General features: G+C 38.9%; 2 protein-coding genes across 4 annotated transcripts; one reads left to right on the top strand and one right to left on the bottom strand.

Moving 5' to 3' along the window:
* The first annotated feature begins 217 nt into the window (after positions 1-217).
* On the top strand, positions 218-9,958 carry cldnd1b (claudin domain containing 1b). Of its 2 annotated transcripts, none has more exons than XM_061717111.1 (5): positions 218-309; positions 1,307-1,576; positions 3,829-3,933; positions 4,374-4,511; positions 8,509-9,958. In XM_061717111.1, exons 2-5 carry the CDS (start codon positions 1,321-1,323, stop codon positions 8,727-8,729), a joined length of 720 nt encoding a protein of 239 aa, XP_061573095.1. In that variant the 5' UTR covers positions 218-309; positions 1,307-1,320; the 3' UTR covers positions 8,730-9,958. The 2 variants fall into 2 exon arrangements, with proteins under 2 accessions (XP_061573095.1, XP_061573086.1); XM_061717102.1 differs by having other exon boundaries at positions 219-309; positions 1,307-1,603.
* Positions 9,959-10,774: 816 nt separating this feature from the next.
* Positions 10,775-17,548, bottom strand: LOC133434752 (N-acyl-aromatic-L-amino acid amidohydrolase (carboxylate-forming) B-like). 2 transcript variants are annotated; one of them, XM_061717090.1, is made up of 8 exons: positions 17,240-17,548; positions 15,882-15,930; positions 13,916-14,142; positions 13,642-13,834; positions 12,050-12,143; positions 11,836-11,943; positions 11,636-11,745; positions 10,775-11,489 (listed from the first exon to the last, which is right to left on the bottom strand). In XM_061717090.1, the coding sequence occupies exons 3-8, from the start codon at positions 14,140-14,142 to the stop codon at positions 11,295-11,297; spliced, it is 927 nt and encodes a 308-aa protein (XP_061573074.1). In that variant the 5' UTR covers positions 15,882-15,930; positions 17,240-17,548; the 3' UTR covers positions 10,775-11,294. The 2 variants fall into 2 exon arrangements, with proteins under 2 accessions (XP_061573074.1, XP_061573066.1); XM_061717082.1 differs by lacking the exon at positions 15,882-15,930 and having other exon boundaries at positions 17,240-17,545.
* Positions 17,549-17,996: the final 448 nt, after the last annotated feature.

The raw sequence follows: 17,996 nt of genomic DNA, 5'->3' as shown, positions 1-17,996 counted from the left end.
TTGTAATATTGTGGTATTATATTATTTGTAATCGGCACAAATGATCTGTCCCCATATGATAAAATCCACCATCCCCCCTGATTTTTATTTACAACTCGATTACCATATATATATATATATATATATATATATATATATATATATATATATATATATATATATATATATATATATATATACTGTACATATGCAACAGCAGGGGGCGATGTTGCAATGATGCATTATAGTTTCCGCCGTGTCACGTGACAGACGAGCCAGAAGAAGATGGTCGTGGCCTGCTGGAAGTTAAACGAGCTCGGAAGATAAAGGGTAAAAGCGAAAATTAACAATAACTGAGACATATATTGTTCGCTTTTCTTGCTGAATAAATAGCTGAAACGTCGCTTCCCTTTACCTAAGATTAGCGTCAGTGTACCAATAACGAGCCAAGAAGGTTTGCATATTTAATGAGGCTGCTTTTTTTTTCTCCCCCATTTTTGTTTTGTTTTGTTTTTCTTTTTTGTAACTCACTAACAAGACGACACTATTCATAGTTTAGTGTAACATAAAGTTAGTGGATAAACTAAACCTCGCCTTAATTGTCAGAATTAGAGTTGCCAACTCCCTAAAAATGAATAAGGGACACCTCATCAACCCTTTCAATTGTTTTATCCCCTTTTTTTGTGAGTGAAACGATTTTTTTAAACTATTTGACTCGAACCTGAATTGAATTGGATGAATATTTTTGAATGCCATGAACACATGGAAAAAACATTATTATCCAGAAATTCACTTTAATACAAAATAACAAAATGCACTGAATGAAATAAGTATCTTTCTTAAACAGAAACCTGTCCTGCTTAACTTAAAATTGTATAAATTCATATAAAACAATAGAAAGAAAGCAGAACATCCATTCTGTAATAGTGCACACTTTTAGTGCAATAACAAAAGTGCAAACAGAAAGTCTTTGTGCCTCAAAGGCCATGACTGTAGGCTACAGTTGTAGTAAAACAGGAAAAAAAAACTTATGAACTCAAGAGCTCAATGCCATTTTCCATTGGCATTTTATGACTATTTTTTGACTCTCACAGTAATACGGGATAAAGTGCGTCCCTTTTCAGCTCAATATGGGACGATTCTGTTTTTCAAGGGACGGTGGGCAACCCTAGTCAGAATATGACTGAGTAAATTACTGAGTATGTTTCCAGATACAGCAAAAACACTTGCCGTAGTGGCACAGATAGACATTTCCACAACTCAAGTCGACCACACGTACTCAGCATGAAAGTCACGCCTTTTTAAACTTGTTTTCTCCTATTTTCAGTGTGCGTCCACACCATGGTGGATAACCGGTATGCCACCGCCCTGGTGATCGGCTCGGTGCTGAGCCTGCTGGCCTCCGTCTACCTGTCGGCGGCCGTGGGGACTCAGCACTGGTTCCAGTACAGCAGCCCGCCACTCAGACAGGGGACCAACGTCTCGGAGCTGAAGGAGGAGTTCGTCAAGGGGGACTTCAACGAGAGCGCCTACAGCGACGCCATGTTCCGCCTGAACGGCGCCCTGGGACTCTGGCTGAGGTGCATCCAGGTGCCCAGTAAGTCGCACTGGTACAAAGAACCAGGTACAGCTGCACATCCATGTGTGACTGACTGAAAACCTTTATGTAGCTCATCAGAACTCACCGGTTTACGTTTTGGTCAGAATTTAGAATAGATTAGATCTTTATTTTGTCATTGTTATATAACAACGAAATTAAAAATGTGAGTGAGTCAGTCAGTGCTAAAAAATAAATAGATAATCTAGGGCTGCCGAGCCTTTCTCTTCCAGAGCTGAGAAACTTCACCTAGTGTTGCTTAAATGTGGCCACATGAAATCAATCACTATCATCAAAACAAAGTCAAACAAGACTATATGACGTCATATTTCTGAAAGTAAGTGAAAGTGATGCAAAGTAAAGGAGGAGAGGATGAAACATTGCAGTCCCTACACCTACAATTAGTCTTAATATAAAGATGCTGTAAGGGGCCCCTCCTGCTCGAGAGCAGCTCATCCTGGTAAAACCGGGACCAGAAGATGTTCCTAGCAGATGTTCTTTAGACGTAGAAAGACACCAGCAGTTTTTCCTTGATATTGTACTTTCTGAGGACCCTATTATGGGCTCTTTTGTCTTTGAGGTGTTGAGGAGCAGATTTAAATTACCGTACTCTGGAAAATCGCAAGACAAACTGGGAACCTTAACTGCTAGTATTTCATTTTGTTGCTGCAGTTGCTGCTAACCAGCTGGATTTCATGTTTAAATCAGGTCCGCAAGTGTTTTTAAAACTTCTGGGAATGATATGGTCACTGCACAAGAAGGTGTTTTGGATGAATCTCACCTCTCCATCCACAGCTATGCTCCAAGTCCTTCCTTTGAACATCTGCAGACTGTACTAATGTGTTTCAAAGCCAGCGTCACACATTTACATGTTTCCATACTTTTGCTTTGTTTCTGTCAGGCAAAAATGAGAGTAAGATAACCTTTTATTCCTGTCAGAGCAGCAAGATGCCGGTTCATAAGAGCAGGGGGAGTGGTGTAAAGAGGGAGATGCACGATGACTGGGGGATGAGCCACTCGAGAAAGTGGACTAACTTAAGTATGGCTGAAGAAAACGCTTCAGTGGAAATGGAGTAAATGGTTAAAAAGTTTTAGAGTAAAATGACATATAGAAGTTAATCAGCAGTAAAAACTGGCTAGATTTTTAACCAGTGTCTCCGTCAACAGATTATCATCATTCAGACAGTGACGGTAGAGTGCAGCCCTCAGAGTGCGCGCACCAAAATGGATGTGAATTTAGTTTACAGTATGCCGACCATGATCTTCCAGTTACAGCTGTTCTCTTTGCTGGATCTGTTTCTCCTTGAGAAAACATTCAAGAAGCCGTGAAGATGTGCTCTGTTCTTTTGACATCAAAATGTGTTACTGATGATAACTGACGATAACTTGCTTTTCCTAATTTTGTTTCAAAATTGAAATTATCTCTCGTGTTTTGCCAACAAGTCAAGAGGCTTTGGATGAAAAACATCTGCAGATTTTAAAAGAACTACTGACCCTACAGCAATTTGCTGCCCAGTTTAAAAAAGCCAACCAAAAGGTAATAATGAAAATATCCAAGCTTTCTTGGCCTGCCCGGTGAGAGTCGGTCTCAGATTGACAACCCCCTGGTGACGGTAGTCGTGGTTCTGCTCTTAAGATATTATCTGAGCTCAAATGTCATCCAAAAAAAGAACCTGCAGCTGGTGGAGAACCTGGAAAAGGTTATCTTCCCATTAACTACTATCACTAGGTGTCGACCGAGCTGATAGAACTGCTGTTCACAAGACGAGTCGTTGCCGAGGCAACGAAGTGACTGAGAACTTCCTTGTCAGAAATCTGGTCAAGCTGGAGGTAGAATAACTTTGTGTTTGTATGTTACAAGTGCTAGCTGATAAGCTGCCTCGTGCACTTTCATTGTGAAATACTAAATAAAAAAACTTTTCAGCACTTGATTGCATGCACAATGTTAAAATGTGGCTGCATATGCATCACAAAAATACTCATAACTGTGCTCATCCAGAGATGTTAGAGATATCAAGGCAATAGCTGTTCTACCAACAAGGCATCCAGTTTTTCAGTATCTGGGTTCAGTGAGCGAAACAACCGAAGACAAATTCCCTGTCTGGCATGTTCATACTTGGCCTATAAAGCTTATTCTATTCTATTCTATTCTATTCTATGATGTTCAGTCCCACGTCATGTCCTTCTTTTAATCGCAGATATATGATGAAAGAACTCAATCAGATTTGTGCCTTTTTATATTTTGACTTCAGATCCCAAGATGGAAACCATGTGTGTGAGCTTCACCCTCCCTCAGCAATTCATCCCCAAGTACAAAAATCATGGAAACAGCAGTGAAGAAGATTTGGTGAGAACATGTAAGTGCACCTTCCTCCTCTATCAGTCTAGAGATGACGTACAGCTTTGAATTAGCAATTTAAACTATTTTAGAATATAACAAAACTAAAACGCGACTGGATGGCCAAGTTTGCAGAAGTTAATATAACTTGACGGCTCACAGAAGTTTTAATTCTGAGCGGGAACCCTGACGTGGATGGCATTGATTTCCTTTTTAAAAATCTTTTTCATCTTTAACATTTTACAGTTTGCGTTACTCCAAAAACTGCATGACGTGACCTATTAAAGGCTGAATGTTTTTACTGACCAGAACAAAGACCCAAGAACCCTCCTCACAGAATTGGATATACAGAGACATGTCTGTCTTTATTTAACTCTCCCAAGTTATTTTAAGACATTATGCTAGAATTACTTTTTTCCTTTTGAAGAGTTTGTTTTAGAAGTAGCGTCTTCTTTGCAGATCTGTGGAGGTGCCAGTTTCTCCTGCCTTTGGTGTCACTGGCGCTGGTGTTCCTGAGCGTTCTGGTGGGAGTCTGCGCCTGCCTGTGCCGCAGCTTCACCCCCACCCTCGGTGTGGGAGTGCTCCATTTTCTTGCGGGTGAGAGAATGCATCCTTGGTTTGAAAATATATGGGTAAAATTTATGTTTCAAGTTTGTTTGAAAGGGTATTTGAATGTACAGTTGATGTACAGTTTCTGCTCGGCAATAAATACAACGCAAAGTAAAAGTACATAAAACTGTAGTTGGGATTTATGGAGATGCAAATCTTCACGATAGTAGAGAAATTTGTGAATTTTTTCCCTTTAACCGTGGTCCTGCACAGGAATATTGGTGCAACACTTGACCATGGACATTCCGCTATACTAATAAACAGCCAAGCAGTTATTTTCCTGCTGGGTGCACAAGTAAGCCGGGTGCTTTGAAACGGAATCACTCACATGTATGATTTAATTGGCTCTATGTAGCTGTGCAGGTACAACTTGATATGCTGAGTCGAAGGGGGCATGGTGGCGCAGCTGGTAGTGCAGCCGTCTCACAGCAAGAAGGTCCTGGGTTCGATTCCCGCCGGGGGACGCTGTGGGCGCTGAAGGGCGTGTTAGTTCCCCCATGACTTCGGCACCCACACCATGGGTGGGGTTGGCAAAAGGATCTTTCTGTGTGGAGTTTGCATGTTCTCCCCATGTTCCCCTGGGTAGCTAATGGGAGCTACTCTCACAAAAACATGCACACAGTCCTGGGCTACACATGCCCCCTCTGGCCAACCGGGGCGCCAGATGGGGTGGGGAGGATCCGTCCGGAATAACGTGATCCTTCCACGCGCTACGTCCGGCCGGAGAAGCCCCACCCTGTCTGGTGAAAAGAAGCGGCCTGCTCACTCCTCAGGTTAAGGAGGAGACCTGAGCTCAGTGCAGGGCCCTCCCGGGGTTGGTAGAGGATGGCAATGCCCAGGACTGTCACTTAGGTAGGAGCACGGGGTGGTAAAAAATGGGAAAAAACCGGGATAAAAATATTTAAAAAAAAAAAAAAGATATGCTGAGTCGGTCATTATTGCAAAAACTTGTTTTATTCTCTGACGGGAATCAACATTTCCTCGGTGATGTAGTGTACCCATAATTCACTTAGGCAGTGTTTGATGTCACCCCTTTCAGAGCCAGTGGCTAATAACACTGTCACACTTCTGGTCTGCAGGAGTGAGCAGGGCTAAGGATCCATTTGGTCAAATATCTGTGAGAATATTGATTAGAACTGGTTTTGATTGCTGCCATCTACTGGTCTATAAAGTACTAGTCCTTCCTAATTGTTGTCTGATGGAAATGTAAATACACTCAAAAGTATAAATGGAATGTAACTTTTGTAAAAAACAATGCAGAAACTTTTTTGCAATCTCTCTTCTTTTGGATTGATATTATTAACTTTTTTTTTTTTTTATAAAAAAAAGATTTTGCTGTTTGTTGCCATAGCGACCCACTGACCTTGAAAATGTTGAAATGCTCTATTTTCCACATTTCTCTATGAATTGATTCCCAATTTATGGGAACATCATATCCAAAACACCACATTTTCAGAAACAGGTTTAGTGCACCATTTGCTTCCTTTGACATTTACATTTAAATCTGAACTTGTTTCAAATGTTAAAGCTATGAGAGCTGTATCAATCTAATTTAGAAAGAAAAATATATATATTTTTTAAAGCAGTCTGTGTATGTCTTGGATACCACCACTGGAGAAACGATACTCTCATGAAGGTAGTTTTGAAGAAGGTCTATTGATCCTGAAACTCTTGGAAATTATCTCAATAACCTTTTTTGTTATTATTATTATTATTATTAAAATCTACTGTTTGTAATTACTGTTGTAATGTATTTTATTAATTAATTTATTACACAAAATTAAAGTTTGACTGCAAAAAAATCATGCAGGCTGAAGAAAACAAGGTAACCTTCACATTATAAATACATTTAATAAACAGTTATTTATTTGTATTCTTCCATGTGAAGGCTGAGTGAATGGTTAGACAGCACTATCAAGAAATCCTGTTTCACCTGGTCTTCACCAGGCCAGCTGCAGAGAACATCTCCATGTTACTGATCTGTTCCTGCTTTTCTTTGCAGCTGAATGGGGGTTAAGTTCAACAAAGATATACAGATCTAATCCCTTGGTTTCATGCAATAGCTTTCTGATTGTCTGTGGGGACAACTGTGTTTGGTTTTGTAGCACTTTGTCACAACAACAACAACCAAAGAGTCAAAGAAAAGACAGGAAGAAAAAATGAAAATGTGACTGAGCAAGAAACCAAATAAGTAAATCTTGGACAGGGTCGCAAAAGCAACTTAACCTTCAACCCTAAAGGACGACCCTCTGAGATAAACTAGCAAAAGTTTCTCTCTGTCAGAATACTTCAGTTCATTAGTGCTTTGATATATCCCCAAAGGGAAATTGTGTAATATGAATTATGTCATATTTCTGTTAATCATTCAGGCACTCCTGGCTTTGCTGTAAGGTTTATACTAAAATATTACATCTCATCAGTTTTGAATTTGTCTGAATCTTCAAGTTCTTCCTGTTGCATCTGTCCTCAATCACATTATGAGTAAAACAGTGACCCAATGGCAGCACACACATCATCATACTCCCGCCTCATGTTGCTCATATGACGAGGGTGTTGGTTCTGGATCAGGAACCTTTCAAACTTACATAGTTCTTGTGTATGTGGACATCTGGTTTATTTATCATTTTAATTCATCCTGTAAAGGCTCTTATGCAACTCTTCTGTTTTTTTTTTAAGATGGTATTTTTTTGCCCCTTGGAGTAGACCTTTTAGATTTACATTGTGAAGTCCTGTCTTTAAGGTACATTTGGATGTTGTGAAAGGGGCCTTTCTTTACGTCAGTCAACTCTACCTTCACAAGACATCCAGGCTATTAAAGTTGGTGAACTCACCATTTCCCCGTCTCTCTACTATGAATGAACCAAACACGTGATTTAATCACTACTGATATTCCAATCCAGTGGCGGCTGGTCAGTAGAGGGCACTAGGGCTAAGATGCAAATAATTATTAAAATAAGGTTTTTATGTCAGTCTTTAGGTGACTGTCAATCGTAATTAAATGTTTAAATATTTATTTAGTTCCAAATTTTTATTTTATTTTATTTACTTCCAGAAGTACAGGGCGCCGGTCAAACAGAATCCAGTGTAAGCTCTCGAACATTTGATAAGCCCCTGACCTGAGGATCTCTTTTAATTGGTTTGAATTAGATTCGTAAAGTGACACAGTCGTGTGCGTTCCAAAAACTCAGTTATCACCAACGGATCTGCGATCAGTATCGTGATGTAGGCTACTCGTAGACTCGTTTGTTTTTGTTTTTTTTCATCTAATGTGATTGGAGAATTAATTCCCCGTCTTTTTTAGAAAATCAAACTGGACTACACAAACCAGATTTTTAAATACATTAAATAACACTTGCTTTTGAAATATTTGTTGATCAAATATCTGAAAGAAAGAAACGCTATCTTTATAATCAAATAATGTAAATTTCAGACAGAACAATGGAAATGTTAATGTTTTTCTTCTCTCTAATGTGTAAAATAAACTGAACCCAAACCAAGAAGAAAAAATGTTTTAACCTCCTACTTTATGTTAAGTTTTCTTTTTCCACTGCAGCATAATTGAACTGCTTCGCTAAAGCTTATTACCAATAATCCATTGTTGGATGTTTACATTTTTCAAAATTAAAGGATCAAAATATTATTGTCTTTCTTTCTTTATTCTTTCTTTTTTCCCCATTGTAACAAGCTTGTACCTAACCGTGACTTCTGTGTACTGTTACACCCCGATGTATGCCAAGGTCAATTGTGCCCCCCTACACATTTTTTAGCACCAGCCGCTACTGTTCCAATCTAGAAACGTGAACCATTTCAGATGGACTGAGAAATCTCAAAAGAAATGTCTTAACCCAGACCTTTTTTTGACCAGCTTTTACATTCGATGTTAATGTAAAGCACTTAGAATTACCTTGTGTTGAATTGTGCTATACAAATAAACTTGTCTTGCCTTGCCTTGGAGCCCTTATACATTCTCACCTCTTTTCACCAGGTCTGTGTTCTCTGGGCACCGTCTGCTGTTTCCGGGCCGGACTGGATTTGCTCCACCACCAATACTCTCCCCCAGCAGGAGTGGACGGCTCCATGGGCTGGTCTCTGTACCTCGCACTCATCTCCTTCCCTCTGCAGATGATGGCAGCTGCTCTGTTCCTCTGGGCGGCCAAAAGCCATCGCAAGAACTACACCCGCATGAGTGCTTACAGGGTGGCATGAAGGGAGAGGGAACGTGCTTTAACACAACAGGTCTTAAACCTTATAAAAGTAATTTCTGGTTTAGAGAGACTTGTTTTAAAACAATATTTTTGAATGAAATGTTTAACAATCTTCTGAATAGATAAAAGCAATCACAGGGTATGCTGACAAAAGTACAAACTTAAGACTTTATAAAGCCTGTTATCAAAAATACTCATAAGTTGAGGTTTAATTTTTTATTTTTTTTATATTATTTCAACCTTTATTTAGTTCTTTTCATATGTGACCCAAAGCATGTTTTTAACATCCAGATATTTGTGAATTCTGGTGCGATCTGAGTTTCTGAGCTGTATTTTTCTCTTATTTTTGCCTTCTTTTTTTGTTGCCAATGCTTTTGAAGCTGCTCACCACATTGTCCTTAACTCATCTGAAGATTATTAACTTGCACTGTGTCATGAATCTCAGATCTGGAGTTATTCCAAGTCAAGGTAGCTATCTCTGCTGGAGAAAACCGTCTGAACACGCCTTTTATTGAAGTGTTTTGTTGTGTCTCTTTTTTTTTTTGCATAATTTTCCGTGGCAAGCCTTTTGCTCTGCATGCCTTTCAAGCTGACCTTTTCATCATCTGTGGTAATTGTTTATTTCAGTCTGTGGTAAATGCTGACTAAATGTCAGGAAATGTCACTCACTAAAAATGGAACCACTCACTTCCATTGTCACTGGTGTTCATACATCTAATATGTTTAGCATAAATTGAACTTTTTAAGCCACATTTATTTGGTGCCACTTCAAGAAACCTGTGATCTCCAGCCCGAGCTGTATTATTTACCTTTGACACTTGCAATGGTTGGGTTTACTGTTTGGGTGTTCTTAAACGACTTAAATCGTGTATTCAGTTATCTCTGTAATCCTCTTAAATGCTTTAAAATAGGATGATGGGTTTAGTAAATTTAGGATTATTTTAAGTGAATATTTTTTACCATTAAAAAAGGTTTTTTTTTTTTATTAACTTGAATTTGTAAGAAAAAAAAGTGAGGGCTTGTCTTTTTATGTGGGAAAAGTGAGTGAATTCTCAACTTTATTTTAAATTCAATAATTGCTTACCACAAGTAAAAATGGTGATGTTTTGATGTCACAATGTTTGTTACACATCTTGTATGGATACACTATTGCCTTTGTAAATGTTTATATGTAAACTGAAGTACAATGTTGGGTTATTTCAGGATCAATAAATTTAACATTTGCTGAAATGGGTTCTTGTATTTTTCATAGGAAAAGCCCCAAAGACTCACAATTTATTTGTAAAGCCATCAAAACATTGAGGAATATAAACCTTTGCCTGGCAAATGTGGACAAAGAAAATCAGGGTTAACAGTCTGTGGGGTGTACTGAGCAGTCGGAGATGAAATGCCTTCTCAGGCATTTTATTACAACTGTACAGGGAGTAAACCGTCCCGACCGCAGGTTGATGGGAGAACAGCTCAATGTTGAAATAAAGCTTGCAAATTATATAATAGAAAAGGGAGTGTTGTTCAAAACAAGCGAATTCTCCTCAGACCCAGACAGAATATGATAAGAAGATGCTGTTTAGCCCCGCTGAATGAGAAATGTCAAAACATGAGCAGAACGGACGAGACAAAACCTTGGAGCAGAATGTGAACAGTCAAATCCTAAATAGATTTAAAGTAACAAATAACAATCACCATCCTAATTATTCTCCTCCTTCCTAAAGAGTTATCTTCATTAAATTCAGCTTTAATTTCCAGAGGCACTATTGAGAAAAATGTGGGGGAAAAAAAGGCTACTACACAGCAGTTTTTCTAAGCAATGTTGCAAATTGCTTAACACAGCAGAAAAAAATTAAATTCAGCTTCAAAGGCACTTCAGAGCTAGAAATTAAACATCAAATTAGACCCATTTATATAAAGCCAATAGAAATAATTGCCTGGCTAAGGAGAGCAGCAGGTTGCATCAGCATTTAGACAGAGACAACCAGAGTACAACATGACTTCCAAAGTGGCTGGTGGTGGAGGAAGAATGACATTAAATCATTTGGTTGTTTCATGCGTCGTGGTTTTTGGACGCTCCTCTTCGAGCCATTGCATAAAGCTCAACCCTGCCCTGTTATGACTGGTCCTGGTACATTCTGTCAAGGTGGAAATTTCACAAAAGAATTTTTATGATGGGAATCTATTCACGTAGACAACTATGATGTGTTTTTTTTTTAAAGATAAAGAAAAACATTACTTTGGCTCTGACAGTTTTATTTTGTGACTAAAATTGCATTTACTGGCAATTGAGCAGATCCACTGGCATTCAGTTTTAATTATATTTAGTTGAACTGACAATCAAACCAGTTCATGTCTTCATTCAAACGCTACATGTTAAAACAGAATTTTGTCAGGTTCATTTAAAAAATTTAATCTAGGAGGAGGCCTTTAGTATCACTCATCTGTTTCACACATAAGATTCACTCAGAGTTGTTCATTTGTTCGCAGGCCCTATAACTGCAACCTGCAACTGGGACTAGAAAATCACATTACTGTTGTGCTTTTTCTTCCGGTCCTGCTTTGGTCCTCTGTTCATTCAAACCTTCTTCACAGAGATGGATGGTAAAGTGTAAGTGTTCTTTCGGGCTAGATGGAAAGCAATCTTCTTTTCATAGTAGGCGCACTCGTTCACAAAGAAAGCGTAAAGGGGCTCTCCCTCGTACTTCACCGTCTCCCCAGAAAATGACAGGAACAGGGAATCTCCTGGCCGCACAAGCTCAAAGTCTTTATCCTGGAAAAACACGTGCAAATTTGCAATTTAGTGAGTTGTCACTGACTTCAAGCAGGGTGGTTGCATCCTTAAATTCAAATATGTTCACGTAACACCAGTTTTGTTTAAGTGAAGCCTTAAATTCTTAGATCCCTGTTATACTTCACCTGTAGCTCAGGGTGTACGGCAGCAGTAATTTCATCATCAGGGTCTCTTGGGTAGTCGACACTCTTTACATATGTGAATGTTTCCACTTCACCCCCCTCAAAACTACATCCTGTTGGCAGAGGAGAGATGGTTGGAATATTTTGTGACACAAAGGTAATGAAAGGTGGCAAGAACAGGTGATATCAGGATGGTTTCTTACCGGAATTAAACTTTTGAAGCCATTCTATTGTGAGATCAACTGCCTCTTTAGCCATGTTAAAGATATCAGCCCTGACCACGCCGTGTGGTTGAGGACCCACTTCTAACGCTACAAAATATAAGAGATGTGATCACTGAAGGATTAGTACAGTTATCCAGAAGAAAAAGGTAAAAAGAGAGGGAAAACAACTCGAAAATACGAAGGTAAGAGTTACCAAAGCCATGCTTGCCCACTGACTCCAAGGAATAAGCGTCGGAGGAGGATAGGTTAACGTGGATTGCTTTCACAGGTACAGAAGTCATTTTACTCTGAAAATGATACGATATTAATGTTTTAAAGCCAGTTTAATTTAGAAATGCATCTGAGACTTTATCATTTAATCCAAGCACAGATTCAGATTTACCATCACAGAAGAACAGACATGCCATATACAGAAATGAGCATTTCCCAGCTGTCATCAGGATACACCCTGGACAGGTCCCCCAGCCATCAAAGCGTAAACCTTTTTAATAATTCATTTTAAATGGCATCCCTAAAAGTCTGTGTCAGGATGACTTGTTGATGAACATACCCAGTACTCGAGTTGTAAAAAGTACTCGAGTTGTAAAAAGAAATCAGGGGGGATGGTGGATTTTATCATATGGGGACAGATAATTTGTGCTGATTACAAATAATATAATATATTACAAATAATAGCACTGACCAAAACACCTGCAGAAATACTGCAGGAATGACATAGCAGCAGTTAAATGCAGCTTTCTGTAAGCTTTAAATATCCACTGGGCTTACATCAAATACATCAAAACACAACAATAAAAAACAGTTTTCTGAACTTATCAATATGACTCTGTCCTTCACAGGATAAGTAAAATGGATCAGTTCAAAAACTCTAAATCTTAACAAGTATATTTGTCTTATTTCTAGTTAAAATGTCTCATTTAAGTAAAAAAATCTCATTACACTTAAAACAAGACTCATCACTGGAAAAAACAACAATTTTCACCTGTTTCAAGTAGATTTTCCCTTCAAATAAGTATGCTTCTGTCCTTCACAGGATAAGTAAAATGGATCAATGCAAAAACTCAAAATCTTAACAAGAATATTTGTCTTATTTGTCTGCTCCAACTGTCAGCTCCTTTAAATCAGGGTTAAAAACATTACTTTTTACTGAAGTGTACTCTTAAATTAAACCTGCTGTACTCTACTGCCCTTATTTTTTTGAACAGCTTGTGCTTTTTATTATTTTACTTCTTTTCTTATTCTTACCTATTTGTTATTATCTCTTGCCGCTTTTAATGTCAATGTAAAGCACTTTGAATTACCTTGTGTTGAATTGTGCTATATAAATAAATTTGCCTTGCCTTATTTCTAGTTAAAATGTCTCATTTTAGTAAAGAAATCTCTTTACACTTAAAACAAGACTCATCATTGGAAAAAACAACAATTTTCACCTGTTTCAAGTAGATTTTCACTTAAAATAAGTAGAAAAATCTGCCAGTGGAACAAGATTTTTTTGCTTGTAATGAGAAGATAAATCTTGTCCCACTGGCAGATTTTTCTACTTATTTCAAGTGAAAATGTACTTGAAACAGTTGAAAATTGTCAAATAAGTTATTTTTCTGGTGTTATTTTTCTGGTGATGACTCTAAATGTAGAAATAGCAGTAAAACCACATTCATTGATGAAATGACATAAGGGATGGAAAGGGGGGATGGCAGTTTTACAGGGGGGATGATTTTGACCATTTTTATTTCAGGAGGGATGCCATCCCCCCTCATCCCCCCTCAATTTGAGTACTGAACATACCTGTATGTATTTGTAAATGTGAAGGTTGATCCAGTCTACAGAGCAGAAGATGAAGCACAGGCCCATGTTGGCAGTTGTGTTGTGGAGGTCTATGAGCATATCCACGGCCTCGATACTTCCTTTGGGCCCCAGCTGAGAGTTCAGCTCCTGAGCTCGCCTCAGCTCGTACGTAGTTGAATCTGTTATCGGGGAACTTCAAGCCAGAGAACCTAAGTCTGCGCAAACTGCAGCATCAACTCAAGGTTTTGGTGCCACTTTTTTAACGGCAGCTTACCTCAGCAAGGCGCTTGTGAAGCAGCGGTTGAGATCCACCTCTCCATATCTTCTGCAAGTCTCCACGGCTCGTGGATTTGACAGGACGGTGGTTATAGAAACAGATCCCATTTTATCCACCTTTTTTTTCTGCATCTCCTTCACGATGTACACCCCTGTCATCTCATTGCCGTGAGTCCCACCACAAATGGCAACTCTGGACAGTGGTGGGAAAGAGGCACGCTCCATCTGTTTGGAGGAAAACAACTTTTCATCACCTTTTCTTATCAGCCCTCCGTAAATTCTGAACCACCATATCTAAAACCTATAGGTCTATGTTTGACCAGAAAGTTTGCTGAGAAGTTCAGAGGTCCAGCTTGATGGATAAACTAGTAAATCATTTGAGCAAGTAACAGAGGTAGTTTTAACACATCGAGGGGGTCTTAAAAGAAAAAACAAACATCTGTACATTATTTAACAGATGTCTTGAAATGGAAAAACTGTTGAACTGCGAGTGCATTGATAAAAGCTGTTGTGGTTTAATGTTCTGCCAGCAGTTTAGTTTGTTTCACAAATCAGACGTGGCAGACTTCCCCTTCTGCCGTGAAGGACACAGGGATGACCTCTACATGTTCTTATTTGAGGAAGAATATTGATAATTACTAAAAATATTGTTGAGCTTTACCCCAATTTTATTTCTCTTATGTCTGGAAAATGACTCGATTGTTTTGATTCTTTTATGAGGTCATTATAGTGTGAAAATACACACTTGTAACAACAGCTGAAGTGGTAAAAGACTGTTGTTTTCACTAAATAGTTCAATGTGACAGAATTAGTATTACAACCATAATCCCATGTGTAAAACCCAAATGGAAGCAGAATGCAATGATTTGCAAAGACCATAGAACAACATGTTACTCACGGAAGAATGTAAAAAATATATAAAAGGCTGAAGGTGGAACCTTTTCAAGAAAAATCTTAGCTTATTTGAATTTGATATCAACAGCAGATCTTATATGACTTTGGTCCTGGGCAACAAAAGGCCAGAAATATATGTAAAGGCAAAAGGAAACATCTTGCAATGAATTAGGCCATTTCACAGCAGTCAAGTGAGAAGAAAAGAGAATCCTAAAGAGACAGGATCTCCCACAAGTGAAGATAGGCAGACATTCACCATAAAAAAAATGCACCTTTAAATTTTGAAATGATTTCAGAATAATGTTCCTAAGCGTAAAACTTGTGAAGACTGAATATTTAATCATCTACAGAGAATCTGAATAAATCTCTGCACATGAAACAAGGCTAAAAAACCCCAGACAGATTCAATTCTTGTGCTCTCTAGGCCCTCGTGCTCTCAGGCAGCTTTGAAGCCTGCATGTACTATAATTAGATTCTTCAATGGAAATGACTGTCTAAGAACACAATCTGTTACGTCATCCACAGATGTGGGTTAAAGCTGTCTGGCACAGAAGAAGTCACATGTGAACATAATACAGAAATGCTGCTGTCTTCTCCTGGACAAAACTCATTCGGAATTGACCGAGTCAACCAGGAAAAATGCCTCATTGAAGTTTGAATAGAAACTTGGTGTATTGTTTCTGGAAGCTAAGAATGCTGCACCCTCCTGACAAAAGTGGAGGAGGAGCATCCAGCTTTTTATTTGGCTTGATTTCAGATGCAGTGGGAATAATGGTACCTACAATACAGGGTCTTTGCACATCCGGAATGGAAACATTACTTGGGAAAGGTAATATACAGATGTTAAGGCAACATATGCTTCCATCCGGACCTCTTTTGCAGGTATGTCCTTGCATGTTTCAACAGGACAATGCTACTCCCCTCATATATGTATACAAAAAAAAAGAAAAAGAAAAGCTTCATACAAACTGGGTTATAGGCTTCTGGCCTGTTGTTGCTGGTACCTCGGAGTATTAAAAAATAAATAGAAAATGCTAAACCTCATATTACACCCACTGCTAAAGAATGACCTTGGAGTAGAACAGTCCAGTTGTTGAAGTAGCCTCTGGCAGTCCTGACCTTTCAAGAATGCAGAATGAAACACAACAATGAAACAAAACAGACCCAGATCTGTTGAAAAACTCAAATCCTTTATCAGACACATTCCAGTCCCATGACTGCGGCCACGTAACCTCTTTTGATACCAGACTTATATATGGACTGTTTTTAAAAGAAGAGGAGACGACACACATGGCAAATATGGCCAACTTGTATTTTCCTCCAACTTTAGGATGTGTTACTGCTGTCTAATTCAATTTGATCTTTTTTTAGTCTTATGATGGTGCATTTCAGGGTGTCAGTAGCTCAGTGTGATGAGCAGGCTGGATGTCCTCATTACATCTGGTTTGACTCGCAGCCCGTAAACCTTTACTCCAGGTCGTCTCCCGTTCTGGCTAAAATAAGTGGAGTACTGACAGGTTTGGTCAGACCTGGATGACAATTTGATGGCAATCACATCATCTAAATCAGGTATGATGAAGCAGAGAAATATCTAAAACATGCTAAATCAGGATTGCAGGGATTGCAGGACAGTGGATTCTGACTGAAGAACACTGTTTCTGTTTATTTGTTTTACAACTTCTTCAAAACTTCATGGAATGTCAATATTCACGATTTGAGATCATTTGCACCTGATTAATGACTGGACTACAAATCTGGGGTCAGAGTGACCAGGTGGCTGTTCACGATCATTCAAGCGTTAAACTATGTTGATTCTTCACAGCTTTTCTGGTAGTGTTTTAGACAAGAGATACACAGTTTAGTTTGTTTTCTGACAACTTTTGAGGCTTAAACGTTTACACCCACTTTGTCAGGTTGGGTCACAGGAGATCGTACTCCACATCTGCTGCCAGTGGCCTCACATGCTTGAGAAAATATGAACTTCTCTTGGTGACTTTCAACGTGATTGGAGTTCCTTTTCTAAAACTGGATTTTTAGGATCGTCTCAACAAGTGTAATCCGGCTTTGCAGTTTTAAAAAAAAATTACAAGTGTGGACACACTGTGAATTTAATTCATGTAAGCAAAGTGCCGGTTGTGTGCTGCCAAAAAAAAAAAAACACAAAAAAGGAAGTAACCAGTAAGAGGATTAATATTACAAAATATATCGTGGCATTTGTTGATACTGTGAGTCATCCGGTGGACACCAACAGGTGGAGGCTGGTGTACAATTACAGCAGATTGTTTTACATAATAACATTATAAAGGTTTTCACTGGACTGCAGTTCTTCATGGTTAAAGTCACTCATTTGCAAACAGAAAACATCAACAAGCAAACTCATTCCACGTACAAATTGTGCAACAAACAATGTTGAATCTACATGTCTTACCTTGCAGTCTGTAGTGAGCTCTGTTTACTTCTGCCTGAGCTTCAGCAACCTTTGAACGAGGGGGAAGTCATTTGCAGTATTTCACTACCTTCAACCAAAGCACTCCAGGCATACGGCCACAACTTTCCTGTTAACCATTCACATGCACAACAATGACTGACTGCAAGTGAACACAGACAGTTTTCCAATATTCAGCTGATCTTTGTGCTTCCTTGTGGTGTCTTTTCCTTTTCCCTTTGGACACTCCTTCTCTTCATGCCTCCTTCTCTTCGTGCAGCTCAAATTTCAAGCATCTGAACATTTTGTGACGCAACACAAACTTGCCTTCAGTGATTTCCTACCACACCAGCAGGAGCCGCAGTCGTTATTGAGGGCTGCAGAGCCACAGAGCAAGTTGCTGTTCAACTTTAATGTATGTCGAGTGCATTAACGAGAAACAGGAACAAATGGCATATTCAGCATGTGTGTGTGTGTGTGTGTGTGTGTGTGTGTGTGTGTGTGTGTGTGTGTGTGTGTGTGTGTGTGTGTGTGTGTGTGTGTGTGTGTGTGTGTGTGTGTGTGTGTGTGTGTGTGTGTGTTTTAAAGCCTACAGCAGCAGCATTGAGTGGCTTAAACAATGACCAGTTATATGTATAATAAAAAAGCATATAATGCAGATAATTCATAAAAATGTCATCAATGTCAAAATCTCTTTCCTTTTTTACAAGCCCATGGCTGTGGTTCCTAACCTTTCCGGGCTTGTGACCTTTCAAAATAA

The sequence above is a fragment of the Cololabis saira genome, chromosome 1 (genome assembly GCF_033807715.1).
Source record: "Cololabis saira isolate AMF1-May2022 chromosome 1, fColSai1.1, whole genome shotgun sequence".
Taxonomy (NCBI): domain Eukaryota; kingdom Metazoa; phylum Chordata; class Actinopteri; order Beloniformes; family Belonidae; genus Cololabis; species Cololabis saira.
The sequence above is the reverse complement of the archived record's forward strand: the minus strand, read 5'-3'. Positions and strand labels throughout refer to the sequence as shown.

What these genes read in the sequence shown, in the direction of transcription:
- LOC133434752 (XM_061717090.1), bottom strand. Translation starts at nt 14,142, where the DNA reads ATGGAGCGTGCCTCTTTCCCACCACTGTCCAGAGTTGCCATTTGTGGT. An exon ending in GCTTCAAAAGTTTAATTCCG is followed by an intron (nt 11,746 to 11,835) that starts GTAAGAAACCAT and finishes CTCTGCCAACAG; the next exon opens with GATGTAGTTTTGAGGGGGGT. An exon ending in CCGTACACCCTGAGCTACAG is followed by an intron (nt 11,490 to 11,635) that starts GTGAAGTATAAC and finishes GTGTTTTTCCAG; the next exon opens with GATAAAGACTTTGAGCTTGT.
- cldnd1b (XM_061717102.1), top strand. Translation starts at nt 1,321, where the DNA reads ATGGTGGATAACCGGTATGCCACCGCCCTGGTGATCGGCTCGGTGCTG. An exon ending in AGAAGATTTGGTGAGAACAT is followed by an intron (nt 3,934 to 4,373) that starts GTAAGTGCACCT and finishes TCTTCTTTGCAG; the next exon opens with ATCTGTGGAGGTGCCAGTTT. An exon ending in AGTGCTCCATTTTCTTGCGG is followed by an intron (nt 4,512 to 8,508) that starts GTGAGAGAATGC and finishes TCTTTTCACCAG; the next exon opens with GTCTGTGTTCTCTGGGCACC.